The sequence below is a fragment of the Melozone crissalis genome, unplaced genomic scaffold, assembly GCF_028551555.1.
Source record: "Melozone crissalis strain CALT ecotype California unplaced genomic scaffold, PUWL_Pcris_2 ptg000018l_1, whole genome shotgun sequence".
Taxonomy (NCBI): domain Eukaryota; kingdom Metazoa; phylum Chordata; class Aves; order Passeriformes; family Passerellidae; genus Melozone; species Melozone crissalis.
The window spans coordinates 39,864,251-39,882,099 of NW_026535796.1; the positions used below are offsets into that span (position 1 = coordinate 39,864,251).

The following is a 17,849-nucleotide window of genomic DNA, read 5'->3' on the forward strand; positions in this document are numbered from 1 at the left end:
TCGTCAGTTTTTTGGCTATTTTACGGGAGCATTTTTTTAGTTAGATGACCACAATAAATCAGGGTATAAAATTTCTTTAAACTAATAGAAAGTTGTTTTTCAGAGGTTACTGTCAGTTTGACATCCATTTTGCTGTCATTAAATATGGCAGGGTTTTGAGACTTTACTTGTCTGAGACAAGCTCTTTGAGTGGCAGAAATAGACAGTGATTTTTTTTGCCTTTAAATCTTATGAGTGACTTTAGTATCTTATGGCAGTTAGCTTTTCAGAAAGCTGAGAAGGCATGAAAATACCTACTGGGACACTTAGCAAGTTCCCCTACTTGTGAAATATGAGAAATAGTTTTCTTTTTTAGCTTTTGCATACTGCAGTGCTATGCAGGATCACAGTATGGTGGTTCTGAATTTCAATGGGTAGTATCAACACATTGTAAAGTTGATGATAATGCAGAATCTTTGGTTCCCATGGCTGCAGTAATGTGTGAGTGGAAAGAAATACTAAATGTTTTCCCTGGTGGTCTCTATCCTATTTTAGTCTGACGAAGGTTCTTGAGAGACAATGTGTTATTGTGGGCTACTCTTCAAATATATAAACCTTTCAGATGCTTTAACTGGTGGTTTTCTATGCAGTTGCACAAACCAATAGTTTAGCAGAACATATTGCAGTGTTCTATTCCTGTAGAAAATGTTGATGAAAGAACTGATAGTTGCTAAGTCTGAGCCTGACCAGTTAGTAGAGACATTTATAGTTAGTATCACAATGAATCTTTCAAGTACTTGTTTAGGACCTTCAGATGTGTTTTATTCCCATACTAAACCCACGTGTTATTAATGCATGGTGTGCTTGTTTATATGCCTGATTTTTTTCTTTTTTTTAAGAATATGGTTAAGCCCTTTATATCCAAGGCTACCTGAGGGAGCATCTGGTGGTGAATCTGCAACTAATTTTAAATCTGACCTAATAAGTTACTTGGCAGCTTACAATTCTCCTGCACTCAAGGAATGGATAGATCTCATTCAAGAACATGATTTATCAGAAACAAGGTATATATAATCTTAAGGTAACTTGCACTGTGGGTTTTTTTCTTTTTTTTCTAGAAATTTAATATCTGTGTTAGGATCTGTTAGACCTCGTGTTTATTTTGTGAGGTAATCTTGTTTCAGGCTTGAGTGTTCAAACATGACTCTATGTGGTTTAAAAAAAATTCTCTAATGTAGCTTATGTCAAATAATAGACCAACTTCTAGTTTTATAAGCATGCATTTTAAAAGAAGAAAGGTGTACCAGCAGCAACTTTTCAAAAGGTAGCTATGAAGTAATAAGGACTTGGTTTCATTTGAGCCAGTCTAGCTCAAGTAATTAATTACTATTTACTCCAGTAATATTACCAGTAGGAAAAAAACCTGTTTTATGGGGTTTATCGTGTAAGAGAGATCATGTAAGCAAAGATTACTGGAATGAGGATTTTATTCAGCACAGGCTTCTGTTGGTAAGGCAGAGTTTAATCAACATACATATCTGTAGAATTTTGGATTGGTTTTGGTGGGCAGTGTTGTGCCTGGTCTTGGAATAGTCTTCTCTAATATCACATTGCTGATATTACTTTAAAATAATTCAGGATGCTTCATTTACTTCTAATAAGTAGTTGCACTTAAATATGAGCATTTACTTCAGAAGGTGTAAAGCTCCCTGGCAACTCAATTACTGTTTTATAATTTGAACAAAAATTGTTGAAAAGAAAAGCTGAAAATGGTTGCATACAGCAGTGGTAGTGAAGACTGAAACCTTGTCTAGTTTATACATTAAGAAGTGCTTTTATCTTTACTTGGAGTCTTAAAAGATTGGAGGGGGCAAAAAAAAAGTGTGTACTTTATAATCAGGTGAGCTAACAGCTGCTCTGATTGCATTGATCATCAGCATGAGTTTAAACAGATGAGTTGAGCCCTAGCTCAACTAGCTAGTGATATGCATGTGGTAGGAAAGTCACTTGTTAGAATAAGGATTGCCATTTGATGTGCTGTAGGGGGCATTCAGTCATCAAGAAAATTAGGCATGAGATGTATACAGTAGGGAACAGCAGCTTAAAGCTGCTTCTTGTGACTTCAGGCAGGTCTCTTCCCTGTTTTTAGGGTAAAGTCAAATTGGTTACTAAACCCATTATTAGGAAGTGTTGAAAAAGCTGTACTTTGCATCTGAACTATTAGGTGCCCAAATGAAATCTCATACCTGAATCTGCTGATTTGGATGTAGCAGTAGATTGGCTTTACTCAAAATTGCGTGCCCAGTTTGGGACAAATGAGCTGTTTGTGTGTATTGCCAGCGTTATCTATCTTCTGCATTTTTGCACACTGAAAAAGATCTAGCTCTTGTCTCTGCTGTAGAACAGCCTGGTGATGTATGACAGCCATACAGGAGGTTGATAATAAATTATACAGCTGAAAATCCACTTTTCTTTGTATTATGAATCCCATGAGAGACATTAAATATTTCTGGTTGCACTTGTGTGTTCAATCTTGCTGGTAAGTTTTTCTTAAATATCTTGCTACTTTAAAACCAAAGCACTTGAGATCTACAAAAATCTGTTGGTTTTTTTTTTTTTTAGAGTGTTTCTGCTTGGTTCTACCCCTGGACGATATCAAGGCAGTGATAAAGAAAAGTGGGGCCATCTTAGGCTCAGAAAGGTACCAAAACTGTAACTTTTATTGTTAATATTCTTTAAAATGTGAATAGAATTTTGGACAGAATTCTTCAGTTCCTTCCAATTTTTCCAGCTGTCATCAGTCTTTTAATACACTGTTACAGTTAAAGTTAGCAGTAATGTATGTAGGCTTGCAACTTGGAATTTAACTTAATCTGTCTACTGATGAAAAATACAATAAAAATGCTTTTATGAGTACATTAGCAATAAAAAGAGACTAATGAGAATCTCCATCATTTATTGGATGCAGGGAGAGACATAGTGACAAAGGATGGGGCAAAGGCTGAAGTGCTTGATGCCTTCTTTGCCTCTGTCTTTAACAGCAGGACCTGTTCTCCATGTGTCCAGCTCCCCAAGCTGGAAGACAGGAACAGAGAGTGGAATGAAACCTCCATAACCCAAGGGGAACTGGTCAGTGGCCTGCTGCAACACTGAAATGGACACAAGTCCATGGGACCTAATGGGATCCACTGAGGGAGCTGGCAGAAGTGCTCATTGAGCCACTTTCAATCATTTATCAGCTGTTCTGGCTAACTGGGGAGATCCCAGTTAGTGCCTGGATACCCAGGTCATTAGGCCCATCAGCATGAGTATGAAGGCAGGTCCTGCTTGGCTTGGCTAACCTGATCTCCTGTGGCAGCCTGGTGGGTCAGGGAAAGGCTGTGGATGTTTTCTACCTGAATGTCAGTGAAGCCTTCATACAGAATTCTCCTGAGAAGCTGGCTGCTCCTGGTCTGGATGGGTGCACTCATTGCTGGGTAGAAAATTGGCTAGATGGCAGATCTCAGCGTGGTGAATGGAGTTACCTTCAGCTGGCAGACAGTCACAAGTGGTGTTCTCCAGGGCTCCTTATTGAGCCCACCAAGATGAAGGGGCATGTTTATCTGCTGGAGGCTAGGAAGGTTCTCCAGAGGGATCTGGACAGGCTGGATTAATGAATGGAGGCCAACTGTGTGAGATTCAACAAGACCATGTGCCAGGTTCTGTATTTGAGTCACAGCAGCCCCATGCAGTGCAACAGGCTGAGGCAGAGTGTCTGGAAAGATGTCTGGTGGAAAAGGACCTGGGAGTGCTGGTTGACAACAGGTGGTCATGAACCAGTGTGTGTGGCCAAGAAGGCCAGTGGCATCCTGGCCAGTGTCAGCAGTAGTGTGGCCAGCGGGACAGTGATTTTCCCCTGTACTGAGCACTGGTGAGGCCACACCTCGAGTGCTGTGTTTTGGGCCTCTTCTCACAAGAACATGGAGGTGCTGGAGTGTGTCCAGAGAAGGGCAGCAGAGCTGGTGAAGGGTCTGGACCATGGTGCTGGAGAAGCAGCTCAGGGAGTTGGAGGTGTTCAGCCTGGAGAAAAAGGGCTCAGGAGGACCTTATTGCTCTTTAGAGCTACTTGAAAGGGGGTTGTAGCTGAGGGAGGTTGGTTTCTTCTCCCCAGTAATGAGTGATAGGACAACAGGAAATAGCCTCAGGTTGTGCCAGGGGAGATAAAGTTCGGATATTGAGAAAAATTCCGTCAAAGTCTGTCCAGTATTGGAACAGGCTGCCCAGGGAAGTGTTGGGGTCAGCATCCTTGAAGATATTTAACAGATGTGCAGATGTGGGATTTAGGGATATGGTTAGGGGCGAATGTGACAGTATTATGTTAATAGTTGAACTCTCTTGCCTTTAGAGTTCTTATGTTTATTTAGGTGAGCTGTAATGGTAAATCTTCAAGATTGCATATATCAAGTTTGCAGGGACCCTTCTTGTTTGGCTTGGCCCCTTTTTTGGTTTTTTTTTTTGGGGGGAGGGGGGTTTGTTTTTCAGAATTTGATGAGGTATTTCATGTAATCTATTAAATGCTTCTGATAATTGAAGAATTTTTAACCTGCACCTCCTGCTGAAATGGCATTATTTCAAATACTGTCCTGAATTTTATATGAAAATCTAATGCTGTCTGTGGCAAACTTCTGTGACATACAGAATATTTATGTATCACATTGCTTTTCAATGTGAGGTTACTCTTGTGGACATCCCTTTGCTCATTAGGAGCTTGTCCTTTCTACTAGACTTTGTCTGATGCTTTTTGCCTATTTAGACATAGAATGAAGAAAAAGAAAACAGAAAAAGCTTGTAAGGGAAAAAGATGATTTTGTGGCAGATGTTTCTGTGATTTAAAAAGGTTTTTAGTGACAATGCAGGTAGACCTGATGATACTAACATTGATGACTGAAGCCATTAGATTGTGTGTTTTCTCTAGAGTGGGGTAAAGGTGGCAACTACATACAATTTAATATCTGTCTATATAAATCTGTTTTTAATGTGACTTTAAATTCCATTCACAGCTGAAGAACTCTAAAAGGATCATTTCAGTTTTTTCTTCAATTGTTCTTTTTTCCCCTCTTATTGTAGACTTCTATTGTAGCTGAGTGTCATGGCTTTAGGATACAAGAGGAATTTTATGGCCAACAACCACCAAATATGAAATATATTTAGTTTTATTTGTTGGAACTTCTGAAGTTAATGTTTCATGTTTTTAGAAAGAGTTGCTAACATTCTTTTCACCCATTATTTAATGGGTGGCTTTGGTGCTTTTGGATAAAACTTGTGATGTTTAATCTTCTCTTGAAGTGAGTTTATTTGGAAAGCCTGATGATTTCTTTTTATTGCAAATTTAAATGCGTAGTATGAATGTTAATCTCCTTCATTATCAGAAGTAAATTACAGAGGATTTATTATATGAAAAGTGATATGAAGCTGATGAAGGTATTCTGTGTGTGTTGAGGTCTAACACTGTTTTAATTCCCCTCCCCAGCTTCTGAAGGAGCATGCTGTGCCAATCCCAGAGTCCTGGCCTGTTGTTGGACAGTTCTCAAGCATTGGTTCCATGGGAGCTGATGGGTCCAAGTGGCTGTGCTCAGAGTTCCAGGACAGCCTGGTGGCTGCAGGCAGCAGTGTGACAGCTTTCCGTAAATGTGATGTCCCAATTCATCTGGTATGTCTTTGAGATGCTGGTGACCTTTATTTAACACTTAATCATTTGTTTTGGAAATCTTAGTCATTGTTTTGCTTTTAACTTTTGGAAGACAGTAATGGAGTTTTGATGAATGAAATTATATATATGCCACTTAAAGCCATTTAGTTGTATGTGGTTTGCTATAAAAATGTACCACAGTTTCCATCTGCATGACACTAGATTTATGTCATCTCATTAAAGTTATCTTCTCATTCTACAGCTCGTCTTCCATTGGGTTTTGTAGATGTAGCTGTTTTTGCTGCTGAGATGTAGCTGAATCTTTAGTCATTAATACCTTTGGTTATTAGCAGAATTAAGGGGAGAAGTAGAAAAGTTTGTAGCAGGAGTTTGTTAAATCAAGGAAAAATGAGGGTCAAGCTTTACCATGTGCTAATCCCATGCATACTCATATCTTGTATTTGAGGTGTGAGACTAAAATATAAAATAATGTTAAGAACTAACTTTGGCTGCTGTGGAAGTGGCTGAAGCAGTATTACTTGAGACTTCCTAGCTAATTTTGGTTAGAGTGGTAAAAATATTGGATTTTCTGTGTTACTGGCACAATTGTAGTTGTAAGCTGCAGTGTAAATTTATTACTTCAAAGAAATGAAGCTTTTAATATTTTTTTTCTCAGGTTTTCTTTAAAGTGTTTTTGAAAATTAACAGCTTGTCTATTCAGAGCTGTGTTAAAGTTACTTTTTGTTCTATCTCCATGAAGGTTTATCCTACTGTGAACAATGTGAGGCAAAGTCTAGAAGGCTATCCTGGTAAGCAGATGAATCCCCATTTATTTGCTTTTTGTGGTCATAATGTCCTGCAAAATCACTTCAGTGGTTGATGTTAAATGAACATGAAGTTCTCATCTTGCTGATAATGTGATAGAATAGGTGGCAGTAGAATCTTTCTGCTTTTGCTGGAGCTGTGACTTCTGTTGTGATGGAATAGATAAGGTTTTGTGGGCATTGGTTTGTAACGTTTGTCTGTCCTAGCCATGTTCATATGTCACTGTATAGGAAATCAACAGCTCCTGCCCACTACTCTTACTCCAGTCATAATTTCATTTTGGCAGAAAATTCAGGTTTGAGTGTGTCAGATTCTTCTATTTGGATTGCAGCGTTATTCTGCACATCAGATACAATGGAGGCTAAAGTGTCATTGGTCTTTCTTTTTTAATATTGTATATACAACTGTTTTGTTCATTATTGCCATGTTTATTTTCATTAAGTCATATTTGTAAAAGCATGGCCCCAGCCAACCTGAAACGGGAACGAGTACTGTTCCTGTTCCAAGCTATATAGGATAGCTGTGCTCCTATGCATGACTAGCTTTTGAATTTTAGCAGCTGGTAGGTTTTGAACATGGAGCTAGCATGAATGTTCTCAGCAGTTTTTGTCTTTCCTCTGGTTAGTGTTTGGACATACATAGAAATTGCAGCCAGAGAATTTATAGGCATAGAGTGTGGGGAAAGAGGAGTGTTCTGAAGGTTTATTCTGATTTCTTATTATTTTTCTTTTAATTCTGTTTATAAGGTTTTCTTTATACCCTTTAAAGTTTGACCTACTTTGCTGTCTTCCTAGTTATTTTCTCACAGCAGCAAATGAGTAAATAATTCTAGAGGGTGAGACCCACAACACTTGGTGAATTACATGATTCTGTGTTTGTGCAAATGAACAGTTCTTTAGACTCCTGCAGTTAGTGCATTCCTGAGAGTAGTAAAGCTTTTGTAATGAGTTCATTTGGTGTCTTCTAGGACATGTTGGATACAGTAGGCTTTGCATCATGCTTTTACTACACAACACTAGTATAATTCTGTATGCCTGGCTGATTCTTCTTAAATCCATTTCAAGAAATCACAACATGCATTAGCCAAAGGACAAATCAATACAAATATAATTTTATCATAGAAGTTCTTTTTAAAATAACATTGATGGGGATTTGGAAGGTTTATTCTTTCTTCTGAAAGTTGCTTGATTTATTTCCTCTATTTTGTCTGGGTAGTGATTCTAATCTGTTGATATCAAGTAGTATCATATGAAAAAAATACCCATAGTTCTCCCTATATACAGTTTCTGATTTTCCTAGTGTAAATATGCTGTGTAGTGTTTAGGAACTTGCTAAATTATAAGAATGGAAAGAACTCCAGCAAGCATATACCATTTTATACTACTGGAGTGCTTAACAATTTCCTGAAAGTAACTCATGAAGGTAGGACAGATAGCTTATTCCCCAAGATGCTTGCTGCTTTTAGAATGTCTTCCAAAAAATAAATGTACATGGTCTGCTTTTTTTCCTTAAGCTGGGGGCTCACTTCCATACAGTATACAGACAGCACAGAAACAGCTGTGGTTGCATTCCTATTTTCAGTAAGTAGAACTCAATTCTTTGTTGGTTTTTTTTTTTTTTTTAATTCAGATTGTATGTTTAAAGTTACAGTGCTATAATGTTTGAGTGTTAAAAGCAAATAAGTGGAAGTGGTTACAAGTGATATTCCTAAACTCCTTAAAATAAAGGTCTTTAGTTGCTTATCTGCTGGGTCTTCTCTCCAAAAGTTGGTAGAAAACATGCTGTTCATGCTGTTTACCTAGAAAAATTATATGGGATAATGTTGCTGCTGGATTTAGGTTTCTGTAAACTTTTATATAATGTTTCCTCCTCCAGACAGGAATAATGTTACTCCTTTTTTTTTTCCTAAACTTCCAGCTGTATTTCACTTTCCCCACTTGTGCCTCTGTATTAATGGGATTTCAGCTAAGCCACAACAGGACTAGAAAGGCTTTTTTTGGTGGTTGCTTTATTTTTTTCTTGTAAGTACAGCAGTCCTGCTGCAAAAATTCTCAGTCCCTTGTGGTAAAATCTTTTGTTAAAGATGCCTGACATTTTCTATTACAAATTTCTATTTCCATATGCTACTAGTTGTGCCAAATTCTAACAGTCTGACACATTCCATGCCAGATGTCTCCCTCAGGCTGAATTGTTAAAAACTTACTCATGTTTAGAGAACAATGGGGAAAGTTGTTTTGCAAAGACCAAAAATAAAATTAATAGAACTTGTAACCTCTTACAAGACCACAACTTCCCATTCCTTTCATCAGAAACTGTTAACTCTTCTGGACGGAAGTGGCTCTGGTAAGAAAATTTACCAAGTAGGATTGTGTTCAGTTGGGTGTATGTTCAGGGGACTGAAGTAGAATTGCTTGTGGCAGAGAGCATCCTCCATTCTGGAGTGAAGGTGATTGCTGTTGTGAACCTTGCTGGTCAATGTCTAAGGAATGGAACTCAGGCAGAAGCCATGTGAGGTTCTGTCTCCTGCCTTTAAACTGTGTCCTCTGAATACAGTCAGCAAAGGAAGAAAGCTGCAATCAACTTGAAGCTTTTGAGTTTGTTCAGTCATGATTCAAAAAGCAAAATACTCATCAATCTGGGGGTGTTTGTGCAGTCTTAATTTGGTTTCTGTAGTCGTACCTCATGAGAATCTTACTAGAAAACAGATGTAACCTTTTTTCAGTTAGTCTCTTATTTAATACACGGAATGTTACTTAATAATGATATAATTCATTGATTTATTCCTTTTCAATGAGAAAATGCCCACATAGCTGTCTCCTTGGACATACAGGGACCTGCTCTGGCAGCAAAAGGGCTGTTTGAGGTTCAGCTGTGGAACTGGCTGCAGATGGCAGTGGCCCTGCAGAATTGCTCTGTGGTGACTGCCCAGGTGCAGCCCTTACCCTGCCATAGTGCAGCACAGGAGCCTTGAGCAGAGCCTGCAGGTAAACTCTTACCATAGGGCAGGAGGCAGACTGCACCTTTGTATCTGTGGAACCTGGGACAATCAGAAAACAGCAGGTTTCACTAGATGTAAATACAAGATGAGCTGTTTGAAAGACTTGCTATAATGCAAATCTTTGGGCAGTGGAGGGATTAGAGGAATTTAGCAAATACTTCTTCAAACTGGAAAATAGTATGAAACCAGCAGGAAATTAGGGATTCTACCAAAGCTGCAAGGAAAAAACCCCAAATCTTTTATGCTTACAGTAAAGGAAAATTAATAACTCCTTTTTGCAAGTAGGGAGAGATTAATGGATTTGGAAGATGGTGTCCTGCAGCCTCTCAACTGAAGAGGCAGGATGTCTGCCCCAGACTTTTTATAATGTCTGTGGGCTGATTTTCTCTCTCCTGCCAGTTGAGTATGTTTAACCTATAATACAGCTCAGAACTTTAATTTTTTTTTAAATAGTGTGACTAAACTTAATATTGCTTTTACTTTTCTGATTGTAGCAAATGATGACTAGACTGCTTTGTTAGATTAGCTACTGTGTAAACAGAGTAATTTGCAGAGTTTTCTCTCTGGCATTATTGCTTGTTTTCCCTTCCAGTATTACTAATTTATGAGGACAGATTTGCAATTATTAATAATTTTTGTTAATTGCTGCTTTCAAAACATTTGATCAGCTTTAATAGTATTGTATTTTAACATTCCTTTTAGTTTATTTGCTTTTAATATGGTGTGCCTTATGTTTGTGCAGTTACTTTGTCAAATATTGATTTTCAAAGAGTGGAATTCTTGGTTGGAAAAGAATTTGTTTGACATATGCTTGACAAGTCCACAATGATTGTTGTATTAGAGCTTTGCATGTTCTTTAGATTTATAAAATTTTGAATAAGTTTTGAGTTTTCTTCTCAGTTTGCAGAAGTACAGTGTTGTTCCCCTAAAATCATAAAAGATGAGAGACAGAGATCATAAGTGTTCTCTTAGGTTGAAACTAATGATATGAGGTGTTTTAGTTTCTCTCAAGCCTTGTTGCCAGTATCTTAAGATAGAAAATTCTTTCAGTATTTGAAGTAAGAGAACTAAATGCTGAAAGAAGTGATGTAGTAGAAAATTAGTTATCCCTGTCTCTGTTTATGAATTGGTTATGTCTGTGCAGTTCAGTTTCCAGGATTTTGTGATGGCTTAGTCCTGGCCTGCAGCTGAGCACCACAAAGCCACTTGGGCTCCCCCACCCTTCTTCCTTCCCCGTCTAGTGGGATAGGGGAGAGAATCCTAAGAGTAAGATGGGAAAACTTGTGGGTTGAGATAAAGACAGTTTATTAATTAATCAAAAGCTACTCATAAAAGCAAATGAAAATTAGTTGGTTTACCCCACCCTGGGCAGGCAGGTATTCAGTCATCCTCAGGAAAGTAATGCTCTATTGTGCCAGATGGTAGCTTGGGCAGATAAAGGCCATCACTCTGAATGACCCCCCTATCACCATTTCTTCCCTCAGCTTCATGTGCTGAGCATAATGGTGCATGGTCTGGAATATCCCTTTGCTCAGCTGTCCTGCCTGTGTCCCCTCCCAGCCTATTTACTGGGGTGGTGTGAGAGGCAGAAAAGGCTGTGTGTAAGTGACAGCTGAAATATCTGGGTGTTTGTGCTGTTTCTAGCACAAATCCAAACATAGCCCCATATTAGCCAGCATGAAGAAAATTAACTCTATCCCAGCCAAAACTAGCATTAATTTTCCCCTTTTAATCCTTACATGCTTGTGCTGTCCTACTAGGGAAAACATGGCCAAAATATATTTTTTCCCCCTTTCTGATTTTAACTTTCTAAAATAAGAATTTCAATCACTTTAGATGAAATCAAACTGCAGTTAGAGTACTGTAGGTAATAGATAGAAGTGGTATTACTCTTGCTAAGGCACACTATTTGTATCTGTCTTAAGATAAGGAGGCAGAAAGGGAGTAGACTGAGATAGTATCTCAGAATATCTGCAGTTAGTGGTGAGGGGAGGAGTTTGTCCCAGGGCAAAGCAGTGAGGTAAATCTAAAGAAAATAAATTTTAAATTCCCAGTTCTACTTATTTTTCCTGTTTTTCATTTTTACAATTTTATTGGAATTACCTAAGTATTTTTGTTCCATAAACTTAAAGATGCTTGTCTGAACTGTCAGTTGTGAGAGAAAAGCTGTTAATATTAACCAGGGTGGTTAAGTCTTGATTCAGCCTTACAATTTGTATGTATGGAAGGTGTGGAGTTTGTAGGGGAAGACAAGTTTAGTCAGCTAATTCTGTATCATATATATCTTCATCTGTCCTATAGAAAGAGACTTTGTGGCTTGCATCAAGACATAAAATCTAGTTTGCATCAAATGTGCAGAGTGTTTCAGCTCTTACCCTTTAAGAATACAGGTCCAGTTCCCAGAGGTCTTTTTTCCTTGATCAGGGGAGATAGGGCTGTTAAAGTAACTAGGTTTTCACCCATGAAATACAAAGCCTCTTAATTTTAAGTGCACTGTATGTAAGTGTTAGTCCTGAAAGTCAGCCTAGGTAAATAATTGCAGCCCTTCCAAGTCAGTCTGCTCAGGCTTTTAGAGGAACACAGTGCACTTAAGTTTTTCAGAGTTAATTGATTATTTGGATTTGCTACTAGAATAGAATGCTAAGTTAGGGAAGCAGGGTTGTTACAACTGAAACCAGAATCTTCTTTCAAATCTGGAGAAAGAAATGTCTCTGGGTGAAGAAAGGTGTGTTAAGAAGCTTTCTTCCTGAATTTGGGTGAGGACTAACAGCTGTGAACACAAAGTGCTTCTTAATGCTGTGACTACATACTTTCAGTTATGTACATACATTTACTGCTTGCTTACACTTTAGTTCTGTAACATTGATGCTGAATCAATCCAGGATTGACTTGTTATTTGAATCTATTTTTTTTTATATGCACATAGATATGACCTCTGTTCTCTTAAACCCTCAAATTTCTCAGTGGCTTAGAGGCACAGAAGGGGGAAGAGGAAGAGTAGCGGCAACAATCTACCAGTTGCTCCCTGCCTTTATGTCATGGATAATAAATTGTTATAAACTCAGGATTCTGTGGGGTTTAGTTTGGTGCCAAACTCAGTTGCTTGAAGTCCTAACCATTGATAGTCTTCAAAGAACATGTATTGTCCAGAAATTTAGACTTAGTTCCTTGAGTGCTCTCTGGAACAGAGAGATGGAAAAAACTTGTTAGGAGAACCTGACACACTGAGGAGAATATCTCTCTGGGCTGGTTGTAAGAGAAAAAAACCTTGCCCTTCTGACTTCTAGTAGAATTGTTAACAGTTCAGTTAAATGTGGTATTTTAAGATTTTCTCTAGGAGAAGTAAGTATTGAGTGTGACAAGTATAAGTAGTGTTCATGAAATCATGGTGCTGTTGTATGGTATTTTTTAGACCTCAAAATAAAACCATGTATGAAAAGAATTCCTTTTGCTTTTCTAGCAAATGGTCAGCAGAAGTCACGGGTCGAACTCATGCCATGCCTCACATTAAGACTTACATGAGACTCTCTCCTGACTTCCAGAAGATTGCTTGGTTCTTGGTAACAAGGTAAACATCTAGCCAGTACAGCTCTACTTAAGAACTTTATATATGGGGGTTTTTTTGTCAGCTGCAGGCCCAGGTGAGTTACTTCCATAACCCACATAATACTTCAATTAGCAATACGAATTTTTGTCCATATTTAATGTTTCTCCATTGCATTGTCCCGTTTGAGGCTGCAGATTGAAATTATTACATCAGAAACAGTTCATTATCACACTAAAATCTTGTCTGAGTTGTGACTGCCAGTTCTGGGGTTCAATACCAACTAAAGTGATAAATATTTTCAATTTGGGTTAAGTTTCTTTAAGATATGATGTGCTATAGGATGAATGTGCTGGTTTCTACAAAACAGAGTTTGGGTTAGCTGAAGTTGTACTTGGGCTGCCCTACTGTAATAAAACATAGAATTTGGAATCTGCTCTTTTGTCAGATTGAGTTGCTTAGCAGTCTGCCTGGAAGTACAAGCTTTATATTTCTGTTGTTTAGTTGTTAAAAAAGCCATAAGAGGAAGCAAGAATTTCTTGACTTGAAGGGAGAATGTCTTGTTGTAAATGAAAAATACAGATATGTTTCAGTTTTGCCAAAACTGATTTTTATGCAGCCCTATATTTTACAGACTATGATCTGTCCTTACTTTTAAATGATCAGTTATTTTAATTCTTTGTTTGCTTCATATTTGGTCTCTTTAAATTTCATCACTCATTGATACTGTTGCTTGCAATAGGGGTAATTATTAGTGTGCTTTTTAAAAGGTTTTAAGTCATTTAAATGAGATGCTCACTCCACCTAATACAGAAATTCATTGTTGCTTTTTCTTATGTTTCTTCTCTTCCACCATTTGCTGTTGCCAAACAGCATCCAGTATGTCCATCAGTTGAAGCATAAGTTGTAAATTTCATACTGGGCTGTGGAAGTAGGTTTTGATAACAGAACTGCATATATTTTTGACTCCCAAATTGATCAACTTTGTAGTAGATACTGATGGAAGATTAAATACAGCATGGTGCTGAATAGCAAATGGAAACAAAACCTCTTTGTATTTTTTATCATAAAAACTTCTTAAGTATTTGTTATCATAAATAGATCCAAGAACAAAATGCCAAGAGCAAAAGATACTGTTTAACACTCTATAATAAAATGCAAAATGCAAACCCACTCCGTACTGAAGGTATTGTAACTAGTCCTGACTGAGCTAGCCTTTAATCTTCTTAAGTCATCAAATTGAAGCTATTTACCAGTACCAAATTCCTTTCTGAAATGTGCAGAGAAGATTCAAAAGGCTGAATTTGTCTTGTAGATCTGTATGACAGAAATAGGCTTGTATAATTATCCACATGTGTTGTATGAATGCCTTTCTACATATTGTTTCTGTTGCTCTCACTGTGCTGTAAAAATAACAACAAGGAATAACAACCAAGTTACTTTTTGTGAGAAGACTATTCTGATTGAATTTAAGTTCTCCTGCTAGAGGGACATTGCTAGGAGGACATTGTTCAGGACATCTCCTGCTAGAAGGACATTGTTCTTGAAACGTTTTCTGCATTGAAGATTGTGCCTCACTAAAATGCTTTGTTTCTCTTCACAGTGCCAATCTATCTAAAGCAGCCTGGGGAGCTCTGGAGAAAAATGGCAGCCAGCTGATGATCCGTTCCTACGAACTTGGAGTTCTTTTCCTGCCTTCAGCATTTGTAAGTCCATAGTTCAAGCACAAATCCTGGGATATCATGAAAATCTGCAAATAGTTATGAATACAAGCATAACTGAATAATGTGATCAGTAGGTTCTGCATTTCCAGATAAAGTTAATAGGAAATCAAATTTGTGAGGTATTCATGGTCTTGTTTTCCTACACAGCAGGTATGGATTTGGTATTGCTGTGACTTTTTTCCTCTTACTGACAGGCAATAATATTTTGAAATTGCAACACATACCTAAATGTTATTGGAAAGGATGATCAAATCTCTTCTTTTGTGCTTTTTAAAACTGGCCTGTGAGTGCTTATTCACATTAATGAATGGTGTGTGTGTGTTGTAACTTGAGAGATGATTCCTAATCCTGCACCAGTCACGGTTCTTGCTCATTCTCTGAAATGCATTTGCAGTCACGTGACTCTCTCTTAATATCAAGTTCCTTATTGATCTACACTTGCTGGTTTTTAGCCCTCTATGAAATCCTGTGCTAGAAAGTCTTTAATTATACATTATATTTAAGAAAAAGGCTTCCCTTCTTTGTTTAGGTTGGGTTTTGTCTATTACCTGGTGGGGGGAGATACACGATGTGGCTGATTCCTCCTTCTCCCTGATGAGCTGACAGTAGCAAAATGTTCTCAACAGGAGTTAGTCCATGATCACAAACCATTCAAACTTCTTCCTGTGTGAAATTTCTTCTTTCCAGGGAAGACCACTGCAATTTTCTCTGAAAAAGTATTTGTATGCTAAAAGTCCTTAGAAATATTTTGCTGATAAAGAGTATTTATTTCCTAGGTAATATTCACAGATGATCACATAATGTTCTGTCATTTCTACTGATTAGATATATAGTCCCAAATGAATATTTACTAATATGGCATTGTAAAAATGTTTGCCTACCCTAACTGGATAATTGTAGTCTCCTGAGATTGCATATTTAGATTGATGGTTTCTGAGTGCAGCTAAAGAATTCCTGTATCTCAGTCTTGACATTTATAATGAGTTTGCATAGTAGTGAGTACTCTGATATCATGAACCTTAGAGATATCTTTCTCCAACATCATTTATGTGGAAGAAAATGTGTTTATCGGAGAGTGAAACAAGAAAAATCCTACAGCTTCTTTTAGTAGGAAGCATTGTTTTTTATATCATGAGCTCTAAAAAAGGAAACACCATTTGTGTAAACAACTATTAATAACAGAATAATGAAGCATTGGGCAAAGTTGTGCAAAAATTTGACTTTTAACAGCAGCTGACATGAAAGGGATAATATTCTTGGAAGTTGGGTACTCCAACTTCCAGTTGGCTATCTCTGGTTGTTGCCAGGCAAAGAGTCTATGGTACTGGTGTATTTGTACCTAGTAAATTAAAGGGTTTGTATAAACATAACTGATCGCCAGATGACACCGTCATGTAACTTTCAAATAATAACTTTCTCAGCATGTCTTTGTAGGAGAGGTGCTCCAGCCCTCTGATGATCTTTGTGGCCCTTCTGTGGGCTTGCTATAACAGGTCCATGCTGGGGGAAATTATAATGGCCGGGCATTCATGCAGTAGTTTGTCCCTGCATATTTCACGACTTAGAGGCCTATTCTGTGAGCATCTCTTGTCTGCTCTTAAATGTCTGTAGGCTTTTGGCAGTCACAGTCTGCTCTGGCTGAGTTCCACAATGTAATAATGTCACATGAGGCAGTTCTGAATGTTACTCACTTGAAGGTTTTTTTTCCTTGCACTGAAAGATGCAAGACTCATGTGATCCCTAATCATCCTTTTCATACCTCTCTTTCCAGACACCTTTATCTTTGTCTAGAATGATGAGTTCTTATCCTGCTCAGTTGTTCCTAGGGGGGAGATTTTTTGATCACTTTTATTTTTCTCAATTTTTTTTCCCCTCTGTATCATTTGGGTTGGGAGGGTGGTAAGTAGAGGGACAAAGGCTGTACTTAAAATGCAAATATGATTCTAGAGAAACAGATCCAGATATAAAACTATTACATAATGATGTTCTCAGGGTTCTCCTCACTGGGTCTGTTTGGCCTGCTGTATTTTTACAAAGTGGTGTGTAACGGGTTAGCTAACCATGGTGTGAATACAGTGCTTTCTCTCTACAGCCTTCACCTCCCTTGTCTTTGTCTTTCTTATAGAAAGCTCCTATGCTTTTTTATAATTTCTACAGGCTGTACTAAAACCTGTCAGTGTGCACAAGATGATCTTGTGTTTGAGTTTCAGACCTCTCAGAGCATAACTTAATTGAAGCTCATTTAAAACTTGCAAGAATATAGAACAGTATGTATTTTGGAAGAGAATACTTAGTTCTTCTCCCAGTTTCCTACATATTGATAATTAATTGTGAGGACTGGCAACCAGAAGAGGTCACCTGATTATCACATGTGTGTGATATCCCACAATGTATGTGTGAGCAAAGCAGGGAGAGACACTGCAGCTGCTTTCCTTTCTTCCCTGAGAAGTGGGTGCCTGCAGAGACCCTTGGTAACAAGGAGGTAGTCAGACAAATACTGATACTGGGCTTATGTACATGCAGTCATCTGATACTCAAGTTGCACTGCTTACTTTATGAATTCCTTATGCATATGGCCTGCAGTTAGCTGCATAAAAAGTGCTTCTTTGATAACTTGTCTGCTAGTCACACTGGTTCATTGTGGTTTTAGAATGTTATGTGGTGGGGTAGTTTTAAGTGAAGATAATAGAGGACTGGGAATAGACTAAAATTTTTAGAAACAGAAATGCTTGTTCACAGCTAAAGCTATGCAAAATATAAACTACATGAAGTGCTTTGAAACATAACTGAGCTTTCCTAGGCCTCAAGGGACTCACCATGCTCTAGCTATCAGAATGCTGATTCAAAGTTGCCAGTTTCTGATAGTTCTGTTTCTTTAGGTTATTCCATGCAGTATTATCAAAAAGTTCATGACAAGTATTCTGGTTGAAGTTAAGACTTGGCATCATAGAATCATTTAGGCTGGGAAAAGACCTTTAAGATCATATAATCCAATCCAATTAAAATATTCCTGGCTGTGATGGAAGTTGAACCCATGTCCCAGAAAAGACTGGAGCCTTAATCCAGCACCTGGGGCTGCCTGGCCACACTACCCTGGTGTATTTGCATAGC

General features: G+C 38.0%; 1 protein-coding gene across 1 annotated transcript in view; it reads left to right on the forward strand.

The window, feature by feature from the left end:
* Positions 1 to 17,849, forward strand: part of TDP1 (tyrosyl-DNA phosphodiesterase 1) — a 35,197-nt gene that overhangs the window by 7,292 nt on the left and 10,056 nt on the right. The window contains exons 7-13 of the mRNA XM_054275744.1: positions 879 to 1,043; positions 2,602 to 2,680; positions 5,489 to 5,668; positions 6,408 to 6,456; positions 7,986 to 8,052; positions 12,931 to 13,038; positions 14,618 to 14,720. Of these exons, the coding sequence (XP_054131719.1) occupies positions 879 to 1,043; positions 2,602 to 2,680; positions 5,489 to 5,668; positions 6,408 to 6,456; positions 7,986 to 8,052; positions 12,931 to 13,038; positions 14,618 to 14,720 (751 nt within the window). The remainder of the gene's footprint in view (positions 1 to 878; positions 1,044 to 2,601; positions 2,681 to 5,488; positions 5,669 to 6,407; positions 6,457 to 7,985; positions 8,053 to 12,930; positions 13,039 to 14,617; positions 14,721 to 17,849) is intronic.